The sequence below is a fragment of the Sabethes cyaneus genome, chromosome 3 (genome assembly GCF_943734655.1).
Source record: "Sabethes cyaneus chromosome 3, idSabCyanKW18_F2, whole genome shotgun sequence".
In the NCBI taxonomy this organism is placed as follows: domain Eukaryota; kingdom Metazoa; phylum Arthropoda; class Insecta; order Diptera; family Culicidae; genus Sabethes; species Sabethes cyaneus.
Genome location: NC_071355.1, coordinates 44,221,990 through 44,249,897, shown reverse-complemented (window position 1 = coordinate 44,249,897; position 27,908 = coordinate 44,221,990). Strand labels below are relative to the sequence as shown.

General features: G+C 41.1%; 5 protein-coding genes across 5 annotated transcripts; 3 read left to right on the top strand and 2 right to left on the bottom strand.

The window, feature by feature from the left end:
• Positions 1-485: 485 nt before the first annotated feature.
• LOC128739534 (uncharacterized) lies at positions 486-1,276 on the bottom strand. Its single transcript, XM_053835028.1, has 2 exons — positions 834-1,276; positions 486-777 (listed from the first exon to the last, which is right to left on the bottom strand). The coding sequence occupies exons 1-2, from the start codon at positions 1,274-1,276 to the stop codon at positions 486-488; spliced, it is 735 nt and encodes a 244-aa protein (XP_053691003.1).
• A 398-nt stretch (positions 1,277-1,674) lies between these two features.
• LOC128739533 (uncharacterized) lies at positions 1,675-2,368 on the top strand. Its single transcript, XM_053835026.1, has 4 exons — positions 1,675-1,692; positions 1,752-1,990; positions 2,056-2,166; positions 2,227-2,368. The coding sequence occupies exons 1-4, from the start codon at positions 1,675-1,677 to the stop codon at positions 2,366-2,368; spliced, it is 510 nt and encodes a 169-aa protein (XP_053691001.1).
• Positions 2,369-10,610: 8,242 nt separating this feature from the next.
• Positions 10,611-11,606, bottom strand: LOC128739532 (uncharacterized). Its single transcript, XM_053835025.1, has 2 exons — positions 10,879-11,606; positions 10,611-10,821 (listed from the first exon to the last, which is right to left on the bottom strand). Exons 1-2 carry the CDS (start codon positions 11,604-11,606, stop codon positions 10,611-10,613), a joined length of 939 nt encoding a protein of 312 aa, XP_053691000.1.
• A 1,280-nt stretch (positions 11,607-12,886) lies between these two features.
• On the top strand, positions 12,887-13,765 carry LOC128739531 (uncharacterized). Its single transcript, XM_053835024.1, has 4 exons — positions 12,887-13,039; positions 13,094-13,341; positions 13,403-13,513; positions 13,587-13,765. Exons 1-4 carry the CDS (start codon positions 12,887-12,889, stop codon positions 13,720-13,722), a joined length of 648 nt encoding a protein of 215 aa, XP_053690999.1. The 3' UTR covers positions 13,723-13,765.
• Positions 13,766-25,951: 12,186 nt separating this feature from the next.
• On the top strand, positions 25,952-26,958 carry LOC128739529 (uncharacterized). Its single transcript, XM_053835023.1, has 2 exons — positions 25,952-26,679; positions 26,739-26,958. The coding sequence occupies exons 1-2, from the start codon at positions 25,952-25,954 to the stop codon at positions 26,956-26,958; spliced, it is 948 nt and encodes a 315-aa protein (XP_053690998.1).
• Positions 26,959-27,908: the final 950 nt, after the last annotated feature.

Below are 27,908 nucleotides of genomic sequence, written 5' to 3'. Positions count from 1 at the left end.
TGACGACATATGAAGCTCTTTCACATAATACTTAGGATTTAAGTTGTACGTTACATTCATTATCGCTTTGCTGGGTAGCTATGTGTTATTTATTCTATTTATTGTTTAATTTATTCCACATTTTTGAACCATTTGCTATTTATTCTTGACAAAGTTTGCAACAGTTCTTAGTACCAGCCGAACTAAAAAGTTTGCAATAATTTTCGATATAAACTTTTAACACCTACAACTTATCAATAAGTCAAAAGATGAATAACCTAGCTTTTAAGTCGAATGTTAAACTTATTCTCGTTTTAATGCGTGGTTACATGTTATTTATCCTATGTAATGCCTGCTTCAACATTCAACATTTTTGAACTCCAGCTAACTTTAAAAGTTTGCAATTACTTTTAATGTAAGTTCTTAATGCCTGTAACGTACCAATAAGATATGACACAAATAACCTTAATATAAACGACATTGCATTCAATCATCCTCAGACAGTTTTATCCTACGCCAATTACTCCGGAGAACAGATTTAACCAGGAAATTGGGCACTCCTTGAACATATCCGAACAGACCGACTTACTTAAACGAGGACTGGTTCGTTGTGGCAATCTCTCAGCGTTTTTGTATTCCTCTGCTGGTGTGTCCGCTTCTTCCGCGTTCTCGTCGCTTGTGGACGGCGTGAGAAGGATGTGCAATAACTCCCCGAGTATTCCACTTGAATGGGTAAACTTGGCCTCTGCAGATTCGCAAATACTTCTTAGCAAACACTGGCGTCCGTTGAAACCTTTGCTGTTAGAAAGAAGAAATGTTAATTCAAAAAAATTAAATGTACAACAACGACGTACTGATCTGCAATAGCTTCCAGGGTTCGATATACAGCCCACCTAGCGCGGTTAATCCAATTGTGCTCCTCGTCCGACTGCTCGTTTTGATACGGGTTTCTTTCTACAAAGTTTCTCCTTTGCGGTGTTTGTTGCTGTAGCAGTTCCGCCTCCTGTTGCGGAAGTTCAAACAGATCATCCTCGTCACGGCGAAGAAACTGCGGCACCCAATGGGATGAATTCCACGGCAGAAAGTATACGGCTTTAAAGACATAGCCGATGGTGATGGATTCCAGCACAATGTCCACCGGGATGCCGAAACCGGCAACAAGCTGGTGACGCGTTGGGTTTCCTCGTGGAAATATCAGGTATCGTTTCTGACGCCGGTGGTCAACTTTGTCAGTTTGATCGGTAGAAACGAACATTGCAAGGATGGTTACTGCTACTGTTACTCGAAGTACGTTCATGCTGCACCGGACAGGTTTGTTGAGAAAATGAATATGCGTAGTACGGTAAGATGCATTTTATTTTATTCTAATTAGCACATGCTTTGCTTCGTTGCTTCGCAGCACAGCCCCCTTGCAATCCTTGGGTTCATTAACACATTGACCGTCTCTGGTGTATTAACATGGCATGAGATAAAACATGTATCTTGCTAAAATAAAGAATTTCGCACCCTGCCAGGCTATGCTTCTATTCTTAAGCAACATAAATTTGCAAGTTTGAAGTTAGTTAGTTGCATACCATGGCTCTTGTAACTCGAATAGGAGCTTTGTTAATTTTTCTAGGCATTTTAACTTACTCGGCCAATCTTACTGTAGTGGTTCCTCAACATAGGCAGCAACGGGCAGTCTCCGAATTTCCAATGGGGACCTCTAATGGTGTAGGTATCATTTGATGATATCCGAACCGATTAATTTGATTTTTGTAATACTTTTTTAGTTTCTGATTGCCATTGCAATCCCGCTGGAGATACCGGGAAGAAACATTTATTTATCGCATAATTTCGAAATGAATTATGTTTTACCGTCGAATGCTTCACAGTACCGGTTGTGGTATACAATGTTCAAAAATTCTGCGTACAACGTTTCCGAAGCTATCAACCGAAAGCGGAGAATGGCAACTACTCCCAGATTCGACCGGAGGTTCCTGTACGAAATCATAGCAGAGAGGATGACTATGTGAGCGATTGGCAACTAATTAAACCTAACATATGACTGTATTTTACATTTTTATCTTCAAATAGGTACGGATATAATGGCACCGGATGTATACATAAGGCCATTTGTGAAACATTGGAACTACCAGTGCATCGTCATAATGGAGTGCTAGGGGATCTCACCCATATCGTATTTAGGTAACGAATGAATGCAATGTATTTAATTTTTGAGTGGCAAAAGTTTACTTTGGATTTTAGTCCATCATCGTCGGAGGATGAAAGTATTGCTCACTCGTACTACGAAGCAGAAGTTGACGGTGGCAAATCGGATTGCTCCAAATACCATCAGCACTGTCCATTAGGAATTTATGAATTGATTTCGAATGTTACTACCATATGAATAAAATTAGGTAAATTCTATCTTCCTTCGTTCGACTATAAATTTAGGGCAAACTAGAACAACTTTCGTCAGCGCTTTCCTCAGTATTTCCACACTCGGGACAAACTGATGACATTGCGACTCCGAATTGGAGCAAACATTGTCAGAAACAGTCAATTTCAGACAGACTTTGTGAATATACAAAACAACAGTCATCCTGATCGAAATATTTGGAAATGGTCTGTGAGTTTATCATACTTACTTCTACCAGCAGGGAATCGATACAGCTCTTGCCGTATCAAGAATTCCTCACCACTGTACTCGGTCCTGGGCTACTCGTCGCCAATTCGTTGTGCGTCACGAACACGATAGACGCAAGTCGGTTTCAACCCGTTTGAGTCATCTAGCATGTTGGTCCCCTCTATTCCGGGTGGCTGTAGAAATCATGAAGAAAACGGATTTCGGTGCTCAGTTGACCGGCATCCTTGCGACGTGGCTGGCCTACCGTAGTCTCCCAACTTTCGTCAAGTACATCGTCAGGTTTGTGCGGCGGCGTATGCTCCTTGATCGAAGTGTCTTGCGGAGGGAAAGTAGGCTCGACTTCCAGCTTGAATGCGTCGTTGAAACTCCTTACTCGTATTATTGTCGGCCAGAGATCCAGAGACCAGAGATCCCAAATATACGAACTCATCAGCCACTTCCAGTTCATCGCCATCGATAGTCACTGTCTGTGGGAGGCAAACGTTACTTTCTCTGGAGTTCTTTCTACCATACATTTGGTTTTCGACGCATTGAATTCCTAGCCACCGTTTTTAGTCTGGCGTTGATTGTCTCCGCTATCCCAAGGTTTCTAGTAATGATGACGAGGTCGTCTGCAAAGGCTTGGGTTAATCTTGCAAAAGATTGTTCCCCTCCTCGCTGTCACACCTTTAACGTTGCGATATTGAATAACATACAGTGCATTATCATAATAACATACGTGCATTATCTGGCATAGCGCCATAGCGCGGGCTGTATTGTAAGCCCTCACGAAAACCAAGAAAAGTTGATGCGTAGGTATGTTGTACACCCCACACATTTCTGGAGGATTTGTCTGAGAGTACAAAATTTACCCGTAGTAGCGTGTGCCCCCATCAAGCCCATACTGCCCTAGGAACTCTCTTGCTATTGGGGATAGACGACGCAACAAAATCTGGTAGAGCACCTTGTAGGCGGGTTGACCAACGTGATGGCGCGGTATTTACAGCAATCTAGCCGGTCGTCCTTTTTGTAGATGGGACAGACTACAGTTTTTTCAGTGTGCTTAGGGAGAGTGAAGTGGTCAACTTCCTAAGGTTAACCTTGGCCCAGCTAACAACACATTGTGGATGATGAGCGGGCCCTTCTCCCCACCTATTGGGGTCATTCTGCATTGGGAGAGCTTACTTAAGTTAACGATTGACTCATGCGATCTAGTTTCTGGAAGGAGATTCTTAAACACCCTTGGTACGTGCAAGCGACGTTGGTTGCCGACCGATTCCCTTTTGGCCCTTCATACAGGACCTGGTGAACGTGACTAATGGTTATGTTTGTACAATTCCCCTTGTCAGATAAGCCCATTGCTATGAACAGTTGTTCTGCTGCGATAGGTGGTAGTCCCCATACATACATACATACATACATACATGGGACAGACTACAGCTTCCATCCACTCCTCCAGTAGTTTCTGCTCCTCCCTAGAAATTATCCAATGAAGTGGCGTTGCTACCGGTTCTTGGCGATTTTTGTAGAACCCTGCCGGAAGTTGGTCCTTTCCGGCGGCTCCATTATTCTTCAGCTGATGAATTTCTCACCGGATCTCTTCGAGATCGGGAGCCAGAACGCTGTTGTCGTTTTTAGGCGCACCGAAGTTAACTTCCATTGCGTCTCTATCTGCTATGTCGCCGTTGAGGTGCTCATCGAAATATCCCAAGTAACAATTCTAAAGCCACTTGGTTTTACTTGAATTTTATAAAGGTTTTATTGCGGTATTGATGATTACCTCTGGTTTTATTGTGGTATTGCGCAATACCAAGAGGATACGAGTCCAAACACACTTATAGCTAGCTAGAAAACCATAATAAAACTGTTAATAAAGCAAATGTATTGTGGTTGCTTGTATTACCACGTTAAAACTTGTTGGCTGCACCATGTCTCTTACAAACCTACCATACGTGTGGCGTATCAATACAAAATGGCTCACCAATCAAAATTAATCTTATCGCGGTTACTTGTCAAACCGCAATAAATCTGTTAGTTTTATAGAGCTATTAAAACGGTAACACCCTGACCAAACAGTTTTTTGCTGCTATTATGAAGAATACCAAAGTTTAACACCAAAATCATTTTTTTATGGGAAGCCATATTGCCATATTCTAGTATTTTGTTTTGGCTCGCAAACTACAATTCATCAAAGTAAGGTGTTTTTCAGAAAAAAAGTTATTATCAATCGGTTTTCCTGTCAGACGAAGCAACTAAAATGATTTTGCTAGAAATCGAGATTGACTAACTGAATATTTTCAATTTGTTAAAACAACCAGTTGTCGAAAATTGCAAAATTTCAGTGGCGCGCTCATTTTATCGACCTATCATTTCAATATGCACGATGAAATTAAATGCGCACATCCTGCAAGCCAAAGAAATTGCTTAAAATTTAATAAATATTCTATGGGATCTTTTATTCGCTATAAACCAAATCGTTCAGAATGATATGTCAGTAAAACCTAAACTTTTTTTCTCACGGATATATTTTCAAGTTGACAAAGCTAGTGAACTTATTTAGCTTTTGCCAGAAAAGCGAAATACGAAAAGCGAAATGCGAAAAGCGAAAAGCTTTTTTAAATTATGGCGAAGGTTGTCAAGCAGCGAAAGCTTAATCGGTTTTATTGCTGCTTTGAGCAGAGCGTGATACGACTACTTGAGCTTAGAACCTGATTCTTATAGCGGTTATGAAAACATTCTGAGGAGTGGGCCACTTGGTCAGAAAGCAGTTTTATAGCGGTCATCAGAAAGTTCTGGTGGAGCTCATAGTTTTATTAGCGGTTTTATGAAATTGGTCATGAAAACCACTATACGAACGTAATAAAACTTGGGATTGCCTCCACTTGTCGACCACCTCGCGCTCGCTCGTTTGTGGTTAGATACCCTCCCTCGTGTCTACACATGTCAGGTTTAGGTATGTAGCTCTTACGAGTTGGGTTCACCTTCTTGTAAAACGTGCGCGTGTCATTAGTCCGGAATAATTGTTCCAGCTCCTCGCGATCTCTGTCCTCCTTCTGGCGCTTTTTCCTCCTCAGGATCAACTGTCAACTCATTCCGCGCTTGTCGATATTTGGCCAATTTCTCTGTCGTGGATATGCTTTGATAGTTTTTCCAAGCTCTTTTTTCCTCTCTGTCGCTTGTTGGTATTCCCCGTCAAACCCATCATTTCGTGTACTCGAGGTTTCCACTCCTATCACCGCGGTTGCGGCCTCTAAGACGGTCGAGCGGATCATACTCCATCCGTTTTCGAGGGTCGAAGCATCTAGCTCCACAGAGGAAGCCAGAGCTTCATCTAGCACGCGCGTAGTTTTCGGCAATTGGTGGGTTGTTTTGCTGAATGTTTAGCCGGGGAGGGCGGCTTTGTCGCGAGGTATAAACCGTCGATAGTTTGGAGCGCACATGTATTGCTACTAAGCACTGATCCGAGTCGATATCCGCACTCCGTAGGGAGCGTACGTTGGTGATGTTCGAGAAAAACCGGCGCTTGATGAGAATGTAGTCGATTTGGATCGTTGGTCAGGTAATCTTCATGTGGCATTGAGGATATTTTTGTGGGGAAAGAATGTGCTTCTGATCACCAAGCCTCGGGACACTGTAAAGTTGATGCGTCGTTGGCCGTTATCGTTCGTGTCGGTGTGTGGGTATGGGATGCGATCACCGGTCTATACTTGTTTCCCTGCCGAAGTGCCGACCTGTGCGTTCATATCCCCGATGACGATCTTGATGTCCCGTCGTGAGCAGCTGCGCATAAAACGCTTCCTTCTCGTCGTCGGGTCTACCTTTGTGTGGACAATGCACGTTTATGATGGTGTAGTTGAAGAAACGGCCTTTTATCCTCAACCCGCACATCATCTCGTTGATCGCTTTCCAGTCCATAACGCGATCCTTCATTTTGTCCACACCTTCTCGCCTTTGCGACAGATCTCCTGCAGTGCCACAATGCCAAACTTTCTAGCTGATCGAGCAGCGCCCTGTCGCCACCAACGAAATTTGCAGTTCCAGGTACCAAGTTTTCATTCCATATTTTTATTTCGTCGCCTTTGTTCATGCCGAATGTTCTGAGTAGATTTTTTCTGACTCTTTTTAGTGTTTTGGATAGATAGCCGTACTAGGGCCCAAGCTACCGAGTTTCGTGATGGGGCTGCCATCTTACAGTGTCGCAACAACACTGTGCCTCCTTCCCTGCCAGCCAGCCAGCATATACTTCGTTTTAGACGTATTTATCTTCAATCCAATCCAATCTTCTCTGCTTCGAGTTTCAGTCTGGTGTACTGATCTTCCACCGCCTCAAATGTTCTGCTGACAGCATCCACGTCGTCAGCAAAGCAGATAAATTGACTGGATTTATTGATAATCGTGCCCCGCATTTCGAACGCCGCTCGTCTTATACCACCTTCAAGCGCAATGTTGAATAGCAGACAAGAAAGACCATCTCCTTGTCGAAGTTCCCTGCGAAATTCGAATGGGTCCGACAATCCACCCGAGATTCTCACACAGCACTGGATCCCATCCATCGTAGCCATGATAAGTAAGCTTACCCGGAAAGCCGTTTTCGTCCAAAATTTTCCATAGCTCTTGTCGGTTTACGCTATCATATGCGGCTTTGAAATCGATGAACAGGTGGTGCGTGGGGACTCGGAATTCGCGGCACTTCTGGAGGATCTGCTGCAGGGTGAAGATTTGGTCCGTTGTAGACCGACCCTCCATGAAGCCGGCCTGGTAACTTCCCACAAATCTATTGGCTATTGGCGATAGTCGATGAAAGAGGACTTGGGACAGCACTTTGTAGGCGGCATTCAGGATAGTGATTGCTCGGTAGTTCTCACAATTCAGATTATCACCGTTCTTGTAGATAGGGCAGATAACCCCGTCTTTCCACTCCTCCGGTAGTCGTTCCGTATCCCAAATCTTGACAATCAATTGATGTAGACAGCCGGCCAACTTGTCCGGGCCCGTTTTAATAAGTTCCGCTCCAATGCCATCCTTTCCCGCTGCTTTGTTCTTCTTCAGCCGCTGGATGGCTTCTTTAACTTCCCTTATCGATGGGGGTGGCACATCTTCGTCGCTTGCTGCACCAATGTGGCCACTTCCTCCGCTATCATGGTCTTCCGCCTGCACGCCATTCAGGTGTTCATCGTAGTGCTGCTTCCACTTTTCGATCACTGCACGGTCGTCAGTCAAGATACCTCCTTCTTTATCTCTGCACATTTCGGCCCGCGGCACGAAGCCTTTGCGAGATCCGTTGAGTCTCTGATAGAACTTCCGTGTGTCGTGAAAGCGGTACAGCTGTTCGAGTTCTTCGCACTCCTTCTCCTCTTGGTGGCGCTTCTTCTCCTTGAAGAGTCGGGTTTGCTGCCTCCGCTTCTGTTTGTATCGCTCCACATTCTGACAGGTGGCTCTACGCAGCATTTGTACGCGCTGCGTTCTTATCAGCCAATATCTGCTGGCATTCCTCGACAGACAGATCCACTACCTTATTATAAAATGTTTTTGAGGATTCACCGGATTCAAACAAGTGTTTCACCAAGGAAAACGCACGGATATAAGCAGCGATAGCTTCGTTGAATCCAAATACAGTACGGTGCACCATAGGTTGCAGTAATCCCGTGGAACGGAGAGAACGTTGAGGAGCACGATAGCCATGCATCAAAAGAATGTTCGGTGAATCGATTTTTCCGTTGAGCACTTTAGCGACAAATACAGCCTGTTGGACTTTCCGGCGTCGTTCTAAGGTATCAAGACCGATGAGGCGACACCGATCAGGATACGACGGAAGGTTCACAGGATCACGCCAAGGAAGATCACGTAGTGCTAAGCGAATGAATCTCTTCTGCACTCGTTCAACTCTCAATGTCCAGGCGAGTTGATAAGGAGACCAAATCAGGCATGCATTTTCCAGTAGCGGTCTCACCAGAGAACAGTACAGAGCTTCAAACAGTATAGATCCTTAAAATCCCGTCTGATTTTGGATATAAAACCGAGCTGCCGGGTTGCTTTGGAAATGACAGTCGAGCGATTAACGTTAAAACTGAGCTTATGGTCAAGAACAACGCTCAGGTCGTTGACCTTATCAGCTCTCTTGAGTACATGACCCTCAATGTTGTACTCGAACAATATTGGGCTGACAATTCGGTGGAATGTCATAATCTGGCACTTTGCCGTGCAGGCGATGAACCGGTTCTTACGACACCAGTCAACGAAAATATCCAGCAGCTTTTCGTCTGCGTATATTAATTTAGGGGAATGTCCCCAGTTATGAAACAGGTTTTGTTTTTTGGTCATAGCTTTTGATCGGATCATCCAATTTTAAATTTTTTTGAAGCATTGGAAAGCTTAAACATGTATCTATCGTTTTGCCAAAGAAAGTATATAGTTTTTGTTTAAAACACAAAAGTTATAGCAAAATTTCAAAACAAAGTTTTTGTGGCTAAAAAAAAGTGTCCCGGTTGTGAAACACCTCGGGAAATCTTTAGAAAAGAGAGAAAAATATAGAAATATCGAATTTCCTTCGAACTAAAATCATTTGTTCATGGAAAATACTAAAAACACGAAATCATTAATCAATTTCTTCGTTTAATCATCTAATTCTGATTCGCAATGAATCCATGTAAAAAAGCAAGCAGTCATATTGGCGCATTTAAAATGCACTGGCCTGTTACATGTGTTTCAAGGATTCGAGTTTTTGCTAAACCTAAATGAATCCTGCTGCCATAAAGACTCATAATACCTCAATTGAAGTAACGTATGATTATTGAAGAATAAAATAATTAATTTTCTAGATGTTTCACAACCGGGGAACTAGACTGTTTCATAACCGGGGCGATGGCCATATGGCAAAAAAAATTTATAATAATTTTTGAGTCAATTATTTCACCTAAAATTTGTCTGTGTGATGAAATAGAGGTCCAAAACTAAGCTTACATATATGCCTTTACCTGACCTTTTTTATTCCATTTGATAAACAAAATAATCAATGACAAAACATGCGAAAAAATTTTTGAGTGTTTTTTCAAACACTTCCTACAAAACATTGTAAATGTTGAAGTTTGACCGTTATTTGCTCAAAAGTTATATTACTATGAGACTAGCCGTTGGTAGTAACTTGACAGTACTAGGATAATCAAAACGTTAAAAATTACGGGTGTTTCACAACCGGGACCGTTTCACAACAGGGCCCATGTTACTGCCCTGAGGTACACCCGATTTGTTGACGAATGCGGAGGAAAAACATGAGTTAAGCTGTACATGTAGCGTTCGATCGCTCAAGTAGGAACTTAACCACTCGAGATGCACCGAGCCGGGAGAGTTTCCGTAAAAGTATTCAATGATCTATGCGGTCAAACGCAGCCTTCAGATCGGTGTAAACTACGTCGATGTGAGATTTCTGCTATTTTCTGTTTATTTTTCTGTTTATTTTCTGTGGAGTAGGGAAAAGCCCTCGGGATAAACAAATGCTCTGTAATACACAAATGCTCAGCGTGGAAGACAGATGTGGCGGAAAGTGACACAATTTGTGTCTACAAATGATTTAACGCGTCCGTTTGGACAGATTTTGAAGTACGTCGCATGCTTAATAAGGGGGTTATGGTGTTTTCCTTTCGTTCAGTCCGCTGTAGTTCAAAGATTCATCACTACCGGTGATCCACAGGACCTGCGAGGACGAGTAGGTTCGAATTTGATTATAACTGGCACTAATTATAGTCTGGTTCGAGCCGCGGATCCGCAGCTTGGATAAGAAGAAACGGTATACAACTTCTTAAGCGTTGCTTCAATGGCCCCCCTGGCCTAATTTTCCGCTCTTTCCTCTCCACGCCTCGTTCTTGTGTGCCTATTAAATAGTTTGTTAAAAATCTTTTTTTATTTTAATATATGGGTTGAATTTATCAAAAAAAGAAGTTCAGCTTTTATTACAACAAGATTGTCTTCAAATTTTGGGCCGAACATAATTTAGTCTCACAAAAAGGAAAAAAATTAGTCTATTTCATTATCGTTTCATGATCGCATGTTGTAACTGATCGTGAGCAACAGTCAAATGATTGGTAATTGGATCATGTACACCAGTAAATACATCCAAAATCGTATTTTTACATTCACTGAACACCTGATGACAAGGGGCTCCTTCTCGTCCCAGTTGTTCAGCCCGGTAGTACTCATTGTCACTGTGCTCCGAGATTGGTTCCGATGTAGTAGATGGCCTGTATTGCAATTGCTTCTTTAATAGGGAGAATAGTTTTAATTGATTAAATACTTACGTAAAAATGATGTGAAATAGCTCGGAGAACACACCAGCAGTATGTGTAAACTCGGCTGCGGCCGCTTCGCAAATACTCCGCAGCATACAAGCCCGTCCTCCGAAGCCATAGTTTTCGCCCATCTTTTCCATTACCTTGTAGGTCGTCCATCGGGAATTCTCAACCTGATAACCGTCCCTGTCAGCAGGAGTCTCTGTGGCGGGTGGTGGATACCATTCACTAGCCTCCTGGATTCGTTTTTCTTCCTCCTCGTCTCGCCAGTAGTTTTCATCGCCATCGTCGAAATAATCGTCCTCCGAATCGTCATCATATTCGCCGTTTGGCAATTTTGGTTCGGGCAATTGTTCTGTCTTAATTTTGACTTCTGCAACTGTGTAATTCTCGAAGTGTTGGTTAGACGATACGTCTCGTTTTTCCAGTGACCGTCGAGTATCGTTCCAACCTTCCCAAAAATTCGGCCTCAGTTGGTTCACCTCGGTCGGTAGGAAGTATTGTGCCTTAAGAACCCACCCGAAGGTGAGTGATTCATGTGCTGCAAGCGGGATACCAATACCGGCAATAAATTGATGACGGGTTGGCGAAGTAGGTGGAACAATCAGGATCGGTCTACCCCACAGGAAGAAACGTCCTTCTTCGGTGGCGTTATCGGTGGCGGCCGCCAGTTTGGTGAGGACAGTGCACAGTACCAGGATTAGCCCGAAGAGGTTTAAATTCCACACACTACTCATTGTTCGAAACTTGTTTTACTATTTGCGTAGACTGGATGCAGCTCTAGTTTCCACCGCCAGTCAACTGATTCGCGATGGCTAACCCATTCCCAGCGACGCGATGGGAACATGGCAAATAAAAAGGAAAAATATTTCGTGCTACGGTCCAATTAGCACCTCCAGTGATGGTTTGGCATTTTTCGGGGATCTTGCATCGGAAGAATTTCACTATTATTATTTGACTGAAAATATTTTTATATAGGTCGGAGTGACGACGACATTCCAGAGCACACGGGGTAAGTGGGGCACATACTGTAGTGCAGAGCAAAACTTTTGCTTTTTACACGCCCTTGTTTGTGTGTATAACAAAAAAACAGTGTTGTTACAACATGTTAAAGATGATGCTTTCAGACGCAATTTTTATTATTTTGTGTTTTTAATCAAATATCAATATTGCTTCGACTTGTCCCGATAAATGTGGTCGGTATTAATTTTCAAATCTCTCCTTACCCTAGTTTTTGAAAACCGTTAATCTTTTTTTGTGATTGAACCTCCAAATTGATGAAACAGAAGAGTTTTTAGGCTGCAAGAACTTTAATACATTGGAAGTTGTAGATAACACATCCGAGTAAACCTTAAATATGAAACGTTCAGCTTCCGCTTGCCCCGGTGTACCTTGCACCTTTTTTGTGTAAACTAAAACACCTGGAACAGTTTCCCGTCGAAGTAGAACCGATAACTAAACGATCAGCTGAATGTTGTTTGTCGCAGAAACTTGTTAATTTTGCACGACCCAAATACGCACCTAGCTGCTAATTGATTAACTAACAAGCGTCAAGAAACGATCAGCACGATGATGCATATTTACATTGAAAGTTCTTTTTGTTGAATTTTACACTGGTCAATAAGAGATCAACTTTGAAGCAATGAAGGACTGTATTTTTTCGACACTTTCTGGCACTTAGTATAGAAGATGGAAGGCAGTATTCTTATAAACTCAATAAAAAAATTTTGTACATCAAACGATTGCTGGATATTAGCTATTTAAAGGTTGTATAAACTATGTTTTGATACGGCTCTTGAAAAGTTCAAAAGTTTCATTTTCCTTCATTGCGCCAAACCTGATCTGCAGAGATGATTTCCTATTTTGTCGATCAGTGTTATGATCATGTGTTACTTTCGACACATTTTAACAAGACATTAACCAAGCGATATTCAGTATCACGGTGACACCTGGTGACGCCTCGTTTCGTATCGATTCCAACCAAAGTAAAGCGTGCTATTCAGTATGAAATTCCGAAATGATCAAAAGTTTCGCTTTGGTTCTGCTGGTGTTTCTAAATGGTTTTGCTTCGATTTTCGGTGACGGTGAGAATCATCTATCGTCTAATGTGTCCACGAAAATATTACAACGAGAAAAAAGGCTAGTGTACACGTTCAACAGTGCAACCGGTGTAAGTGGAGTGTAACTTTAAAATTAAAATCAAAATTAAACCGTTGTGTTCTAGATACTGTGCGCACTGTCGATGCCGTTGGCAATACCGGAGAGAAACATTTTCGTGTCGTACAATTTTGAAATGAACTACAACATGCCAACGGATTCGACGGATTATACTCAAGGTGCTCTGAAACGGGTTGACACACCGGAAATCAACGCGCGAGCGCTACGAGAGGACCAACGAGCCCGTGCTGTACGGCGGGCTGCAACATTTACAAGGAAAAAAGCCTACCGATCGATTGAAGTTCAGCTCAACAAGTAAGTTTTTCCCTAGTTTTTGTGTTAATTGCAAAAAGTAACGCTACTTTGTACGGAACAGAATGGGACTCAATGGCAAACGGTGCATTTTGCGGGCAATTTGTGAGGCAGCAGATGTACCGATGCACGCCCATAACGGAATTGTGGGCGACCTACTTCAAATTTTACTAACGTGAGTAGTAAATTTAGCAAGTCTTGAAGTGCTAGTGTTTTTCAGGGTTCAACTAATGACCCATATGTTTTAGACCGTCGCATTCCAAAGACGAACATTTACCGCTGGAGTTTTATCGTGCGGAACAATTAGGACGTCAGCACGATTGTGGCAAATACTGGCGGCACTGTCCTAAAAGCATACTTGACATGATTAGTGTTTTACTCTAGATTACGTTTCTATTGGATTGAAAGTAAAATGTGCTGATTTGTACAGATGATTTATTTATAATAGATCTTGTGTAGATATTTTATCATTCATTTTACATAAATAAAAAGCGACTAGATCTAATTGAATAGAGCGTTTATTTCTAATTCCCGTCGTAGTATGGAAAGACACTCTAATTTTTATCATTTCTGGGATGGATTTAATAAATACTCCAAAAGTTCTTGTGCTGATTAGACTTAAACACACTTACCTTTCGATCTGTGCACTTTAAATTCACTAAAAAGCGATTACTACAATAACTTACTGAAATTACGCAACTGACTTAATTCCTTAAATTCGTCGTACCGTTTGAAAATCCATCCATCAAAATTTTTCATCGTCCGAACTAAAAATCACAACAATGTTTAGTGCGCATGTATTTGTGAGAATGGCATGACAAATGGTATTCTGCAAAAATTTCTGTTGGTCATGCAAGTTTGCCCGGCTGCAGAATAACGATAATGCGTTGCGTAAGTCATTTTCATTTTATGAATGACGGAAATTGAAACGATTAGTCGACATTTTCATTTTCGTCGCACGGAAAAACTTAGGAAATTTGGCTGCTAGGAGTTCTTTAATGATAAAAAGCATTTAAATAGAGCTCAGCTCACTTTGATTGATCGCGTATGATAGTCAGCAAATGAAAATATTAGTAAATAACTAATTCTGCGTTGTGTGTCATAGAAAACGCTGATATTTTTAATAATTTGTGTTGGATAGGACGGGAATAGACAATTACGACGAAGCAGCAACATACGCTAGTTTAGATAGGAACGATCAGCATTTTTTCTACTGGATTGCAAAATTAAGGTGCATTTTGTAAATAAGAAAACTGAACTTGTAATGAAAGCTGGTAAGGTTATAAGTCAGCAATTTCTAAACAGATTTAAAATAGGTATTTTTGTTCCAATTGAAAGTTTTCACGCCTGTGGGGATTTTTCTAAATTACCGTTCAACTCAACTTTAACCCGGATCCCAGAAATTGCTATAATTTCTATTTATTTATTCATTTCGCCATCTTTAACCAACTGATACTTTCACTAATAAACGCTTAATTAATTGCTTCTATTAATGCCTATTCGTTAGGGTAACCAACCTATTTTGGACCCCATCAGCAGCTGTACATAATTTGGACAGTTCATTTGATTTTACTGTAAGTGTCCAAATTATGTACAGCTGCTGATGGGGTCCTAAATACATTGGTTACCCTAGCTGAGAATGCTGACCATTTTTATTTTGTTGTTCGTTTTGTCAGATACGAAACTTCGGCGGAAACATAAGCAATATCATATCCATAAGTGTAATCACTAATCAAACATCAAACATCTCTTACAACTTTATACTGAAGGAAAGAAAATATTGGTGAATTCGTTCTTTAACTTCATCATCGATTTTGATTATGATTTTATTTAAAATAGATATAAAATGTACTAATATTTTTTTGTGCTTCATATAGGCCGTGACAAATTAAAAAGGTTCACATAAAAATCAACAAATCATTCGGCGTTCTGATGATTCAAACGAAACAGCTAAACTGGATTCAAAGAACTACTGGTGAGTTTTTAGTTACTCATATAATTTCGTGTACAATATGTGTCAGTACCTACTCTGGAAATCAACTACAGTACCCCATCATGGGTCACACACAATTGTGGGTCATTTTAACTTTAACTGCCGATTTATGTTTAAATATTATACTCACTAGCGAGCCCAAACATAAGCAAAAGGTGGGGCATCCGACTTTTCAAGGGAATATTTTGCGAATCTATTATTACGTGTCACAAAAATATCGGCCGATCAGGTTGATAACTTCGGGCTTTCGGGTGCAATTGGACCTAAAATCAATGTTGAAATTGAACTAGATGTTAGACTTGAAACTGGCATACAAGTTAGAGTAGAATTGCATTAAATTAGACTTGAATTTGGACGTATTTGGGCTCAAAGCGCTACTTCAAATCGAAATTAAAATTAGACTTAAAATTGGATTTGAAATTGGACAGAAAGTTTCACATGGAATTAAGCATAAAATTGGACTTAAAACAGATTTTTAGGTTTTTATTTGAAATTGCACCTGAATTTGGTATAGGGCTTGAAATTAGATTCGATTAGTTTTTGACTTATGCAAAAACTTAGGTTTTATTTGTATGAGAGTCCCCCTTCCAGAGGGGGGTGAAGTCTCAAAGCACCATAGAAAAAAATCCTGGCTCCAAAACCATAAAAAATCTAGTCTCCAGAAACACTTGCATGCAAAATTTGGTTCCAGTTGCTTGATTAGTTGTCGAGTCATGCAAAAATTTTGATTTTTATTTGTGTGGGAGGGGTCTCAAAATATTATATGACAGACAGACAGACAGACAGACAGACAGACAGACAGACAGACAGACAGACAGACAGACAGACAGACAGACAGACAGACAGACAGACAGACAGACAGACAGACAGACAGACAGACAGACAGACAGACAGACAGACAGACAGACAGACAGACAGACAGACAGACAGACAGACAGACAGACAGACAGACAGACAGACAGACAGACAGACAGACAGACAGACAGACAGACAGACAGACAGACAGACAGACAGACAGACAGACAGACAGACAGACAGACAGACAGACAGACAGACAGACAGACAGACAGACAGACAGACAGACAGACAGACAGACAGACAGACAGACAGACAGACAGACAGACAGACAGACAGACAGACAGACAGACAGACAGACAGACAGACAGACAGACAGACAGACAGACAGACAGACAGACAGACAGACAGACAGACAGACAGACAGACAGACAGACAGACAGACAGACAGACAGACAGACAGACAGACAGACAGACAGACAGACAGACAGACAGACAGACAGACAGACAGACAGACAGACAGACAGACAGACAGACAGACAGACAGACAGACAGACAGACAGACAGACAGACAGACAGACAGACAGACAGACAGACAGACAGACAGACAGACAGACAGACAGACAGACAGACAGACAGACAGACAGACAGACAGACAGACAGACAGACAGACAGACAGACAGACAGACAGACAGACAGACAGACAGACAGACAGACAGACAGACAGACAGACAGACAGACAGACAGACAGACAGACAGACAGACAGACAGACAGACAGACAGACAGACAGACAGACAGACAGACAGACAGACAGACAGACAGACAGACAGACAGACAGACAGACAGACAGACAGACAGACAGACAGACAGACAGACAGACAGACAGACAGACAGACAGACAGACAGACAGACAGACAGACAGACAGACAGACAGACAGACAGACAGACAGACAGACAGACAGACAGACAGACAGACAGACAGACAGACAGACAGACAGACAGACAGACAGACAGACAGACAGACAGACAGACAGACAGACAGACAGACAGACAGACAGACAGACAGACAGACAGACAGACAGACAGACAGACAGACAGACAGACAGACAGACAGACAGACAGACAGACAGACAGACAGACAGACAGACAGACAGACAGACAGACAGACAGACAGACAGACAGACAGACAGACAGACAGACAGACAGACAGACAGACAGACAGACAGACAGACAGACAGACAGACAGACAGACAGACAGACAGACAGACAGACAGACAGACAGACAGACAGACAGACAGACAGACAGACAGACAGACAGACAGACAGACAGACAGACAGACAGACAGACAGACAGACAGACAGACAGACAGACAGACAGACAGACAGACAGACAGACAGACAGACAGACAGACAGACAGACAGACAGACAGACAGACAGACAGACAGACAGACAGACAGACAGACAGACAGACAGACAGACAGACAGACAGACAGACAGACAGACAGACAGACAGACAGACAGACAGACAGACAGACAGACAGACAGACAGACAGACAGACAGACAGACAGACAGACAGACAGACAGACAGACAGACAGACAGACAGACAGACAGACAGACAGACAGACAGACAGACAGACAGACAGACAGACAGACAGACAGACAGACAGACAGACAGACAGACAGACAGACAGACAGACAGACAGACAGACAGACAGACAGACAGACAGACAGACAGACAGACAGACAGACAGACAGACAGACAGACAGACAGACAGACAGACAGACAGACAGACAGACAGACAGACAGACAGACAGACAGACAGACAGACAGACAGACAGACAGACAGACAGACAGACAGACAGACAGACAGACAGACAGACAGACAGACAGACAGACAGACAGACAGACAGACAGACAGACAGACAGACAGACAGACAGACAGACAGACAGACAGACAGACAGACAGACAGACAGACAGACAGACAGACAGACAGACAGACAGACAGACAGACAGACAGACAGACAGACAGACAGACAGACAGACAGACAGACAGACAGACAGACAGACAGACAGACAGACAGACAGACAGACAGACAGACAGACAGACAGACAGACAGACAGACAGACAGACAGACAGACAGACAGACAGACAGACAGACAGACAGACAGACAGACAGACAGACAGACAGACAGACAGACAGACAGACAGACAGACAGACAGACAGACAGACAGACAGACAGACAGACAGACAGACAGACAGACAGACAGACAGACAGACAGACAGACAGACAGACAGACAGACAGACAGACAGACAGACAGACAGACAGACAGACAGACAGACAGACAGACAGACAGACAGACAGACAGACAGACAGACAGACAGACAGACAGACAGACAGACAGACAGACAGACAGACAGACAGACAGACAGACAGACAGACAGACAGACAGACAGACAGACAGACAGACAGACAGACAGACAGACAGACAGACAGACAGACAGACAGACAGACAGACAGACAGACAGACAGACAGACAGACAGACAGACAGACAGACAGACAGACAGACAGACAGACAGACAGACAGACAGACAGACAGACAGACAGACAGACAGACAGACAGACAGACAGACAGACAGACAGACAGACAGACAGACAGACAGACAGACAGACAGACAGACAGACAGACAGACAGACAGACAGACAGACAGACAGACAGACAGACAGACAGACAGACAGACAGACAGACAGACAGACAGACAGACAGACAGACAGACAGACAGACAGACAGACAGACAGACAGACAGACAGACAGACAGACAGACAGACAGACAGACAGACAGACAGACAGACAGACAGACAGACAGACAGACAGACAGACAGACAGACAGACAGACAGACAGACAGACAGACAGACAGATGCTTCATTTTTTCTCTTGTTCTGTTCCATTTTCTTGGTTTTCGTCTGCACTTTTGTTCTTTATCCTTCCGTTTTTACTTTTTTTTATCGTTACGTCTGGTGTTTCCAGTTCAATTGTTTCGTTTTTTCTCGTTTCTCGTCAATTTTTCTCGTTTTCAGTTTTGTGTTTCCTCTTGTTTTTCGCATGTTTTTTGTTAATTTAATTTTCTGTTTTCATCTTTTTATCTTCTTTCCATCCCATTTGTCATCTTCTTTATACCACGTTTTTTCTTTTTTCTGTCACGATTATTCTGTTTTTGACAACCGTTTCTTTTCCTAACTTTTTTTATATCCCGTTTAACTCTCCCATTTTTCCACATTATTTAAATGTTTTCTTCTATTTTGTATTTTTTCCTTTCCCCTTTTCGCTATTCCTTTTTTTGTCCCATTGTTCCTCTTTTTGTCTTGTTTTTCTTCCTTTTCTCTCTCTTTTTTCTGTCATTTGTTTCATCGTTTTCTGTACCTTTTCCTGTCACGGTTTTCTCCCTTTTCAGTTCTCATTTTCTTTTTTCTCTCATGACAGAAACCCGTTTTTCTTCTTTTTGCTTCCGTTTTTCCTCATTTTTAGGCCCATTTTCTCTCTTGTCCTGTCTCGTGTTTTTTTGTTATTTCTGTCCCGTTTCGTCTTTTTTCTTTTCCTTTTCCCCGGTTTTCGCTTTTTTCCTTTTAAACTCCTTTTTCATCTGTTCCGTTCTTCCTCTTATTTTGTCCTACTATTCCTCCTAACAAGTTTTGTTTTTTCTTTTATCCCGTTTTTCTTTAATTTTAATTTTTTTGCCGTTTTATTCTTTATTTTCTGTTCTAGTTTCTCTATTTGCTTGCCCCCGTATTTACTCTTTTTCTTCATTTTCTTTTTTTTGTCCAGTTTCGTCCTTAGTTTCTTTCTCGTTTTCCTAGTTTTCATCATCGTTTTTTCTTATTTTCTCTTCCGTTCTCTCTGTCCGTCAGTTTCCTCTTTTTCTCTCCCGTTTTCTTTTTTTCCACATTTTTTTCTCTTTTTATGACCCGTTTTCCTTCCCATCACATTTTTTCTCTCGTTTTTTATTTTCATGCCAGTTTTTATTCTTTTTCGTTCGCGTTTTTAATCTTTTCCATTCCGTTTGTCCAGTTTTGTTATGTTTTCTCCCACGTTTGTTATCCGTCTTTTCTCCTTCTGGCTCATTTTCCTTTTTTACTTTTTTTCTGGAGACCAGCAGGCGACGGACTACCTCCAGATCCATTGGTAATCCATATTTATGTTAATATGCTAAGCAAATTTACTAATACATTTTAAAAAGAAACTGTTTGCTCTACACTGTTGTTGGGCTCATGAGATAAGAATTTTTTTATGAGGTGCACCAAACATTCAGCAAATCCGAGTTTTTTGGCCATAACTCAGTGGCAACAAAAAATGTTATGAAAATTTTATCGTAAAAAGATTAGAAATTGACAAACATGTGCTGGAGCAAAATTTTCAGACTTTTCTTGGATGTTTTTACCATCACTTAACTTAAAATTGAACGTAAAAATAAGAATGAATTAGTGTTAAATTGGACTTGAAACTACACTTGCAATTATACTTTAAGTTAGACTTGAAATCAAAGTTGAAATTAGACTTGGGATTAGACATGAAATTAGACTTGAAATTAAAAGTAGTAATTGATATTGGCCCAGTTAACTCCGAGGTCCGATGCTGTCCCAATAAACCAGTTATGACATGTTCGAATCTCGGCTGGGCGATGCTAGAATTAGGTGGATCGTTGCACTAGCCCCGTAAAATTATTCTGCACCCTAACTAATCAGCTGCGAAGGCGATAAAGAAGGGTCAAGTCTTAAAAACAGACGGCACACAAACCGTTGCTAGAGATACTAACAGACGTTTACCGCAAAAGCTTGTTTTACCGGACTACTAAAAATAGAAAAAAGTGACACAATTACAACAAATTATTATATTAAATGTAGTAAGTAAAAAAAAAACAGTTAAAATGAAGACCAAACAATCGCTATCAGTATTCACACAGCAATATAAAGAGGACGCCATTTGTAAATTACATGGACGATCACAAAGTAGATACACACATACACCAGACAACAAAACATACAGCCTCTGTAAGTTAAAAATAAGTCCTTCTTCTAAGACGAAAAAAAACGAATTTATATGTAATAAAATTTTAGTTTCCATGAAAAAGGTGGAATAAAACCACCGAAACGTCGGATATAGAAGCAAAACATCGTTTTGACTGCTAAATACAGACTACATAGCCGAAGAACAGAACCTGAAAAAAAGTCTTAAAGACGTTTATAAGTTTACTAGCTGACCCGACAAACTTCGTATTGCCACAAATTAACCTGTGTTTTACATAAATCATGAATCTCGGATGATCTTTATCACTTCTCGAGTTTTGCAAGTCCCCCAGTGGGCGGCGCTTCCGACGGCGGGTCACCGGCAACACTCGCGACCGGCTCGTCCTGAATGATCTAGTGTTACTATAGATAGTTTTTGTGGTCTTGTTATTGATTAATGTTTTATGGAAGAGTCTCGAATTTCTCGAGTTGGATTAGTTTTTGAGTTTCGCCAAAATTTCTGTTTTATTTGTATGAGAGTCCATATCCCCCTACCACAGGGGTGAGAGGTCTCTAACTATCATAAAATAAATTCAAGACTCAAAAATCTCCTACATGCTAAATTTGGTTCCATTTGCTTGATTAGTACTCAAATTATAAGGAAATTTGTATTTCATTTGTATGGAAGCCCACCCTCTTAAAAGGGAAAGGGGTCGTAATACACCACAGAAAAAAAATTCTGCCATCTAAAACTCTCACATGCCAAATTTGGTTCCATTTACTTGATTAGTTCTAAAGTTATGAGCAAATTTGTATTTCGTTTGAATGGGAGCCCCCCCCCCCTCCTAAAAAGGTAAGAAGTCCTAATTCATCATGGGAAAAATGGTTGCCTCCAAAAACACCCACATGCCAAATGTTGTTCTATTTGCTTGATTAGTTCTCGAGTTAGGAGGAAATTTGTATTTCATTTGTACAGGAGCCCTCCCTCTTAGAGTGGGGAGGGGTCCTAATTCACCGTAGAAAATTTTCTTGCCCTCGAAAACCTTCACATGCCAAAGTTGGTTCCATTTGCTTGATTAGTTCTCGAGTTATGGGGAAATTTGTATTTCATTTGTATTGGAGCCCCCCCTCCTAATGTGGGAAGAGGTCCTAATTCATCACAGAAAAAATTCTTGCCTCCAAAAACACCTACATGCCAAATTTGGTTCCATTTGCTGGATTAGTTCTCGAGTTATGAGGAAATTTGTATCTCGTTTGTACAGGACCCCCCCTCCTAAAGTGGGGAGGGGTCCCAATTCATCATTGAAAAAAAAATTGTCTCCAAAAACACACACATGCCAAATTTGGTTCAATTCGCTTGATTAGTTCTCGAGTTATGAGGAAATTGGTATTTCATTTGTACAGGAGCCCCTCCTCTTAAAGTGGGGAGGGGTCCTAATTCACCATAGAAAATTTTCTTGCTCTCGAAAACCTTCACATGCCAAATTTGGTTGCATTTGCTTGATTAGTTCTCGAGTTATGAGGAAATTTGTATGGAAGTCCCCCCTCTTAAAGGGGAGAGGAGTTATAATTCCTCTTATAAAGAGGGGAGGGGTCTCAATTCACCATAGAATAAATTCTTGTCACCAAAAAAAACACCCACATGCCAAATGTTGTTCTATTTGCTTGATTAGTTCTCGAGTTAGGAGGAAATTTGTATTTCATTTGTACAGGAGCCCCCCCTCTTAGAGTGGGGAGGGGTCCTAATTCACCGTAGAAAATTTTCTTGCCCTCGAAAACCTTCACATGCCAAAGTTGGTTCCATTTGCTTGATTAGTTCTCGAGTTATGAGGAAATTTGTATGGCAGCCCCCCCTCTTAAAGGAGAGAGGAGTTACAATTCCTCTTATAAAGAGGGAGGGGTCTCAATTTACCATAGAATAAATTCTTGTCACCGAAAACACCCACATGCCAAATTTGGTTCTATTTGCTTGATTAGTTCTCGAGTTATGAGGAAATTTGTATTTCATTTGTATAGGAGCCCCCCCTCCTAAAGTGGGGAGAGGTTCTTATTCATCATAGAAAACATTCTTGCCTCCAAAAACACCTACATGCCAAATTTGGTTCCATTTGCTGGATTAGCTCTCGAGTTATAAGGAAATTTGTATTTCGTTTGTATAGGAGCCCCCCCCCCTCTTAAAGTGGGGAGGGGTCCCAATTCATCATAGAAAAAAATTTTGTCTTCAAAAACACACACATGCCAAATTTGGTTCCATTTGCTTGATTAGTTCTCGAGTTATGAGGAAATTGGTATTTCATTTGTACAGGAGCCCCCCCTTTTAAAGTGAGGAGGGGTCCTAATTCAACATAGAAAATTTTCTTGCCCTCGAAAACCTTCACATGCCAAATTTGGTTCCATTTGCTTGATTAGTTCTCGAGTTATGAGGAAATTGGTATGGAAACCCCCCCTCTTAAAGGAGAGAGGAGTTATAATTCCCCTTATAAAGAGGGGAGGGGTCTCAAATTACCCTAGAATAAATTCTTGTCACCGAAAACACCCACATGCCAAATTTGGTTCTATTTGCTTAATTAGTTCTCGAATTATGCAGAAATTTGTGTTTCATTTGTATGGGAGCCCCCCCTCTTAGTGGGGGGAGAGGTCTCTAACCATCACTAAAACCTTTCCTGGCCCTAAAAACCTCTACATGCAAATTTTCACGCCGATTGGTTCAGTAGTTTTTGATTCTATAAGGAACACAAAACAGACAGACAGACAGACAGACAGACAGACAGACAGACAAGCAGACAGAAATCCTTCTTTATAGGTATAGAAGATAACCCGAGGCTTTGCTTTTCGAACAGAAATTAGCACTTAAAGTTAAAATGACCCATAAATTGTGTGTGACAAATGATTTGGATACTTGTAACTTTTGAAAGATATCTAAAATAATTAATCAACCAACCATTTTTCATGCGATAGACATGAAAATTGCGTGAGTTTTCCGCAGCCTCTTAAACCAGGTATGCTACTGTCATACTCATTCCTTTTCACGCTCGTAGGGACATAACCTGGTGCATTTTCCCATGATAACGATCGATTATGTTATGCTATGTTAAGTGTCACGTAGGTATAAACCAGACATTAGGATAGAAGTTATGCTACCTGGCTGACGAGACAACTGACTGCAACCAGGCCAGGTACATAAATCCAGAACCCTACAAAGGTAATGAAGCTGATTTAGTTTTACTTTTGTTTCAAACATGATGCGACTTGTTTCGTTTGTTGAACGGAACCTTTCTTGCTTTCAAGCAAGCATCAACTGAAGGTAGCGATTGTATCAAGGAACGGCGATTTAGAAGTCTGACTCATCGAAATTGACTTGATTGATTATAGAAGCTGCGTTACATTTTATGGTATCAAATGTTAATTAATTTCAATTCATTTCCCTTCAAGGTTGCTCGCCTTCTGTTCAATATTTTTGATAGAAATGTACAAACGAAACTTTAATAGCGATGGTCAAGATTGTCAAGAAACCCACTTTACGGACGGTGACTAAAGCTTGGTTATGGAAACAAATCGGAGTCACTAGGTATTTGAACCCAAAAGCTTTATTGTTTCATCGTTGAGAAATTAATTGAATGTGGCATTATTGGGCATTGATCAAAAGTCCATGAAAAATTGAACATCAACATTTTTGAATTATCTAGACTTATATACTTAGACTTATTTGGATACTGTAATAAGATGCAGTCAGACGTACTTTAACTAATGCTAGGTATAGCATTACATATTCTTCAAATATTCAAAATGCAATATTAAGTACAAATATTTTGTTAAATGATTCTTATGTAAAATTAGCCGATGTACTAAGCATTATGAATCAAAAATGAAGCTAGAGCTTTTTTGAGACATTCGTCATATTTTTTGATTCAAAGTACAAAAACTAAATGATATTGAAAACTGATAACTGAATTATTTGACTGTCCGTCCAAAACTCTATGGAAGAAGTATTTATATGAGAATAAATGTAAACACATTAGTTTGGTAAAGGGACATTTGAACGTGAAAACTGTTTTTTTTAATATGAGAAGCACTACTGCAAGGGGAATTCGTCAATCTAAACAAAACTTTGGGGAATTGAATGTGGGGCGGAATTATGCCAAATTTGGTTGAAATCCAAGATAGTCGATTCAACCAGTGTGATCACTTGAGAAGGAATGACCGACTTGCTATAAATTACTGACAGATTAAGACGCCCTTTCATAAAACCTTCACATAAAGCACCGAGAGAAACCCTTTGCTTTCATCTAAACCTAGAATATTTGGGACAGTTTCACTAAAGTGAAAGTGGCTTGGCCTCAAACAAAATAACAGTCACCACTGTTGCGATGCGGTGCAAGAAATGGAACATTTGGAACATCGTTCCCTAAAAATCTAAACCCATCCAGAGGTGCTAATTGGACCTGGGCACGACATTCTTTGCCTTTGGATTAGTCATCCTCCCGTCGAATTAAGACCGATCACGATTAGCTGCCGGCTACCGTCAACGGAACGGAACGGAACGTCAATTGGAGTTCCGTGGTGTGACGTTGTCCGCTCGTGTAAATACATGCTTTAAAAATGCATGCCACCTTGACTGACGTTTTGTTATATAGACGTTCCGATGATATTCCGTTGACGCTGGCTGCTGGTTAATCTGAATCGACCTTTGAAGGGAACACAATTCTGCTTTAATAATGAGGATATTTAAACATCGGTGTTTTATTTGAAGTCAGTTAATGGTTGAAACTACTTAGGGAAACATCCAGTATACATAAATAATAAATGTTTAGAACAATGTGTAACGTATGGAATTTAAAACTCTTCGCACTTGTACTGTGCATTGCCCTGGCCCAACCAGCGGGCTCTACCGATACCGAAGAAGGCCGTTTTCTCCTGTGGGGTAGACCGATACTGATTGTTCCGGAAACTTCGCCGACCCGTCATCAGATGATTTACGGTATTGGTGTGCCACTTGCGGCACATGAATCGCTCACTTTCGGGTGGGTTCTTAAGGCCCAGTATTTCCTACCGTATGAGGTCGGGCAACTTAGGCCCAATCTAATGGAAGGTTGGAACGATACTCGACGATCGCTGGAAAAACGAGACGTGGCTTCCACGGTGTCTGGTCAACATTTTGAGAATTATACCGCTACGGATGTCAAAATTGAGACAGAACAATTGCCGGAGCCGAAATTGCCAAACGATGAATATGATGCTGCGTACGACGCGGAGGACGATGATTTTGATGATGGAGATGATAACTACTGGCGGGATGAGGAAGAAGAAAAACGGATACAGGAGGCCAATCAATGGCTCTTACCGTCAGCAACAACTCCTTCCGAATCGGATGGTTACGAACTCGAAAATTCCCGATGGACGACTTACAAGCTATTGGAAAAAATGGGTGAAAATTATGGCGTTGGAGGACGCGCTTGTATGTTACGAAGCATTTGCGAAGCTGCCGCAACAGAGTTTACACATACTGCTGGTGTCTTTTCCGAGCTGTTCCACATAGTGTTTTCGTAAGTATTAAATTACTGAAAAATATTTGCGTCAATAACGAAGTAACTGTGCACTGCAGGCCATCAACTACCTCGGAACAAATCTCGGAACATAGTGACAATGAGTACTACCGGGCTGAACAGTTGGGACGAGAAGGAGCCCCTTGTCATCAGGTGTTCAGTGAATGTAAAAATACGATCTTGGATGTATTTACCGGCATACATGATCCGGTTAGCAATGAACTGACTGTTGCTCACGATCAGTTGAAACATGCGATCATGAAGAAGTATGATAATTAGTGTTGAAGACTGGTAAACTAATCCGTTTTATGAGATTATGTTTAGTTCAAGTATTTTATCAAAAAATCCCAGCTCTGTATTTATTTGTGGAGGAGAAAGTTTTGAAACTTTTTTATTTTACAGAATAGAAATGAAAATGGGATACCTAATTATATGGGTTAGAATTAGTAGAAGTGTTTTTACAGTATGGTTATATCGAATGACAAAAGTGCTTTTTCTCTCTCACACGTAGTCGAAATTACAATTTGCTACCGAAAACTCCACTCCGATGGAATAAAAAATTATAGTTGAGACGAATTGTTCCTTATAACACCGAAAAGCCAAGCATCAGCAGCAGCTAGTGAAGAGTAAAAAAAAGTCTTTTTAAAGACTTGAAGAATTAGAGGATTTTCTCATACATTCCATAACCTGCAGTCAGTTTTGTTTTTCTGACTATCGAGGAGACTGTCCAGGTGCGGAAAATGGTTTAACGGATGAACATTTCATTGTAAGCTGGTTAGTTATTGTGTTTTCGATCGGGTTTAAATTTCAGAATTATCAGTAAAAATGTGAAATAAGAAAATAATATAAAACGTTGTAGCTTAATTTTCCCCGAAACCATTCAATCGTTTCCGTTTTTGGACTCGAAAGATCCAAGACTCAGCGAATGAATAAAAAACTAAACAAAATAATTACAAAGCTTCAACAGAAAATAGTCTAGATTGGTCAACAGATGGCCACTTATATTATTATATGAACTTGTTAACGCATTAGTTCTAGGAACGAAGTTGTGTTGGAAGTTCTTCTTTACCCTCCGTATTCACCAAACTTTATGGGCTACTTCTTAACCCATCACGTCCTAGCGTATGATATATCATACCCCGTCTTCAAAACCTGTTTACTGCTGAATTTCAATATAGTTAGCTTGTTAATACATCACTACAAGAGAGATAAGACATCAATCTGATGGG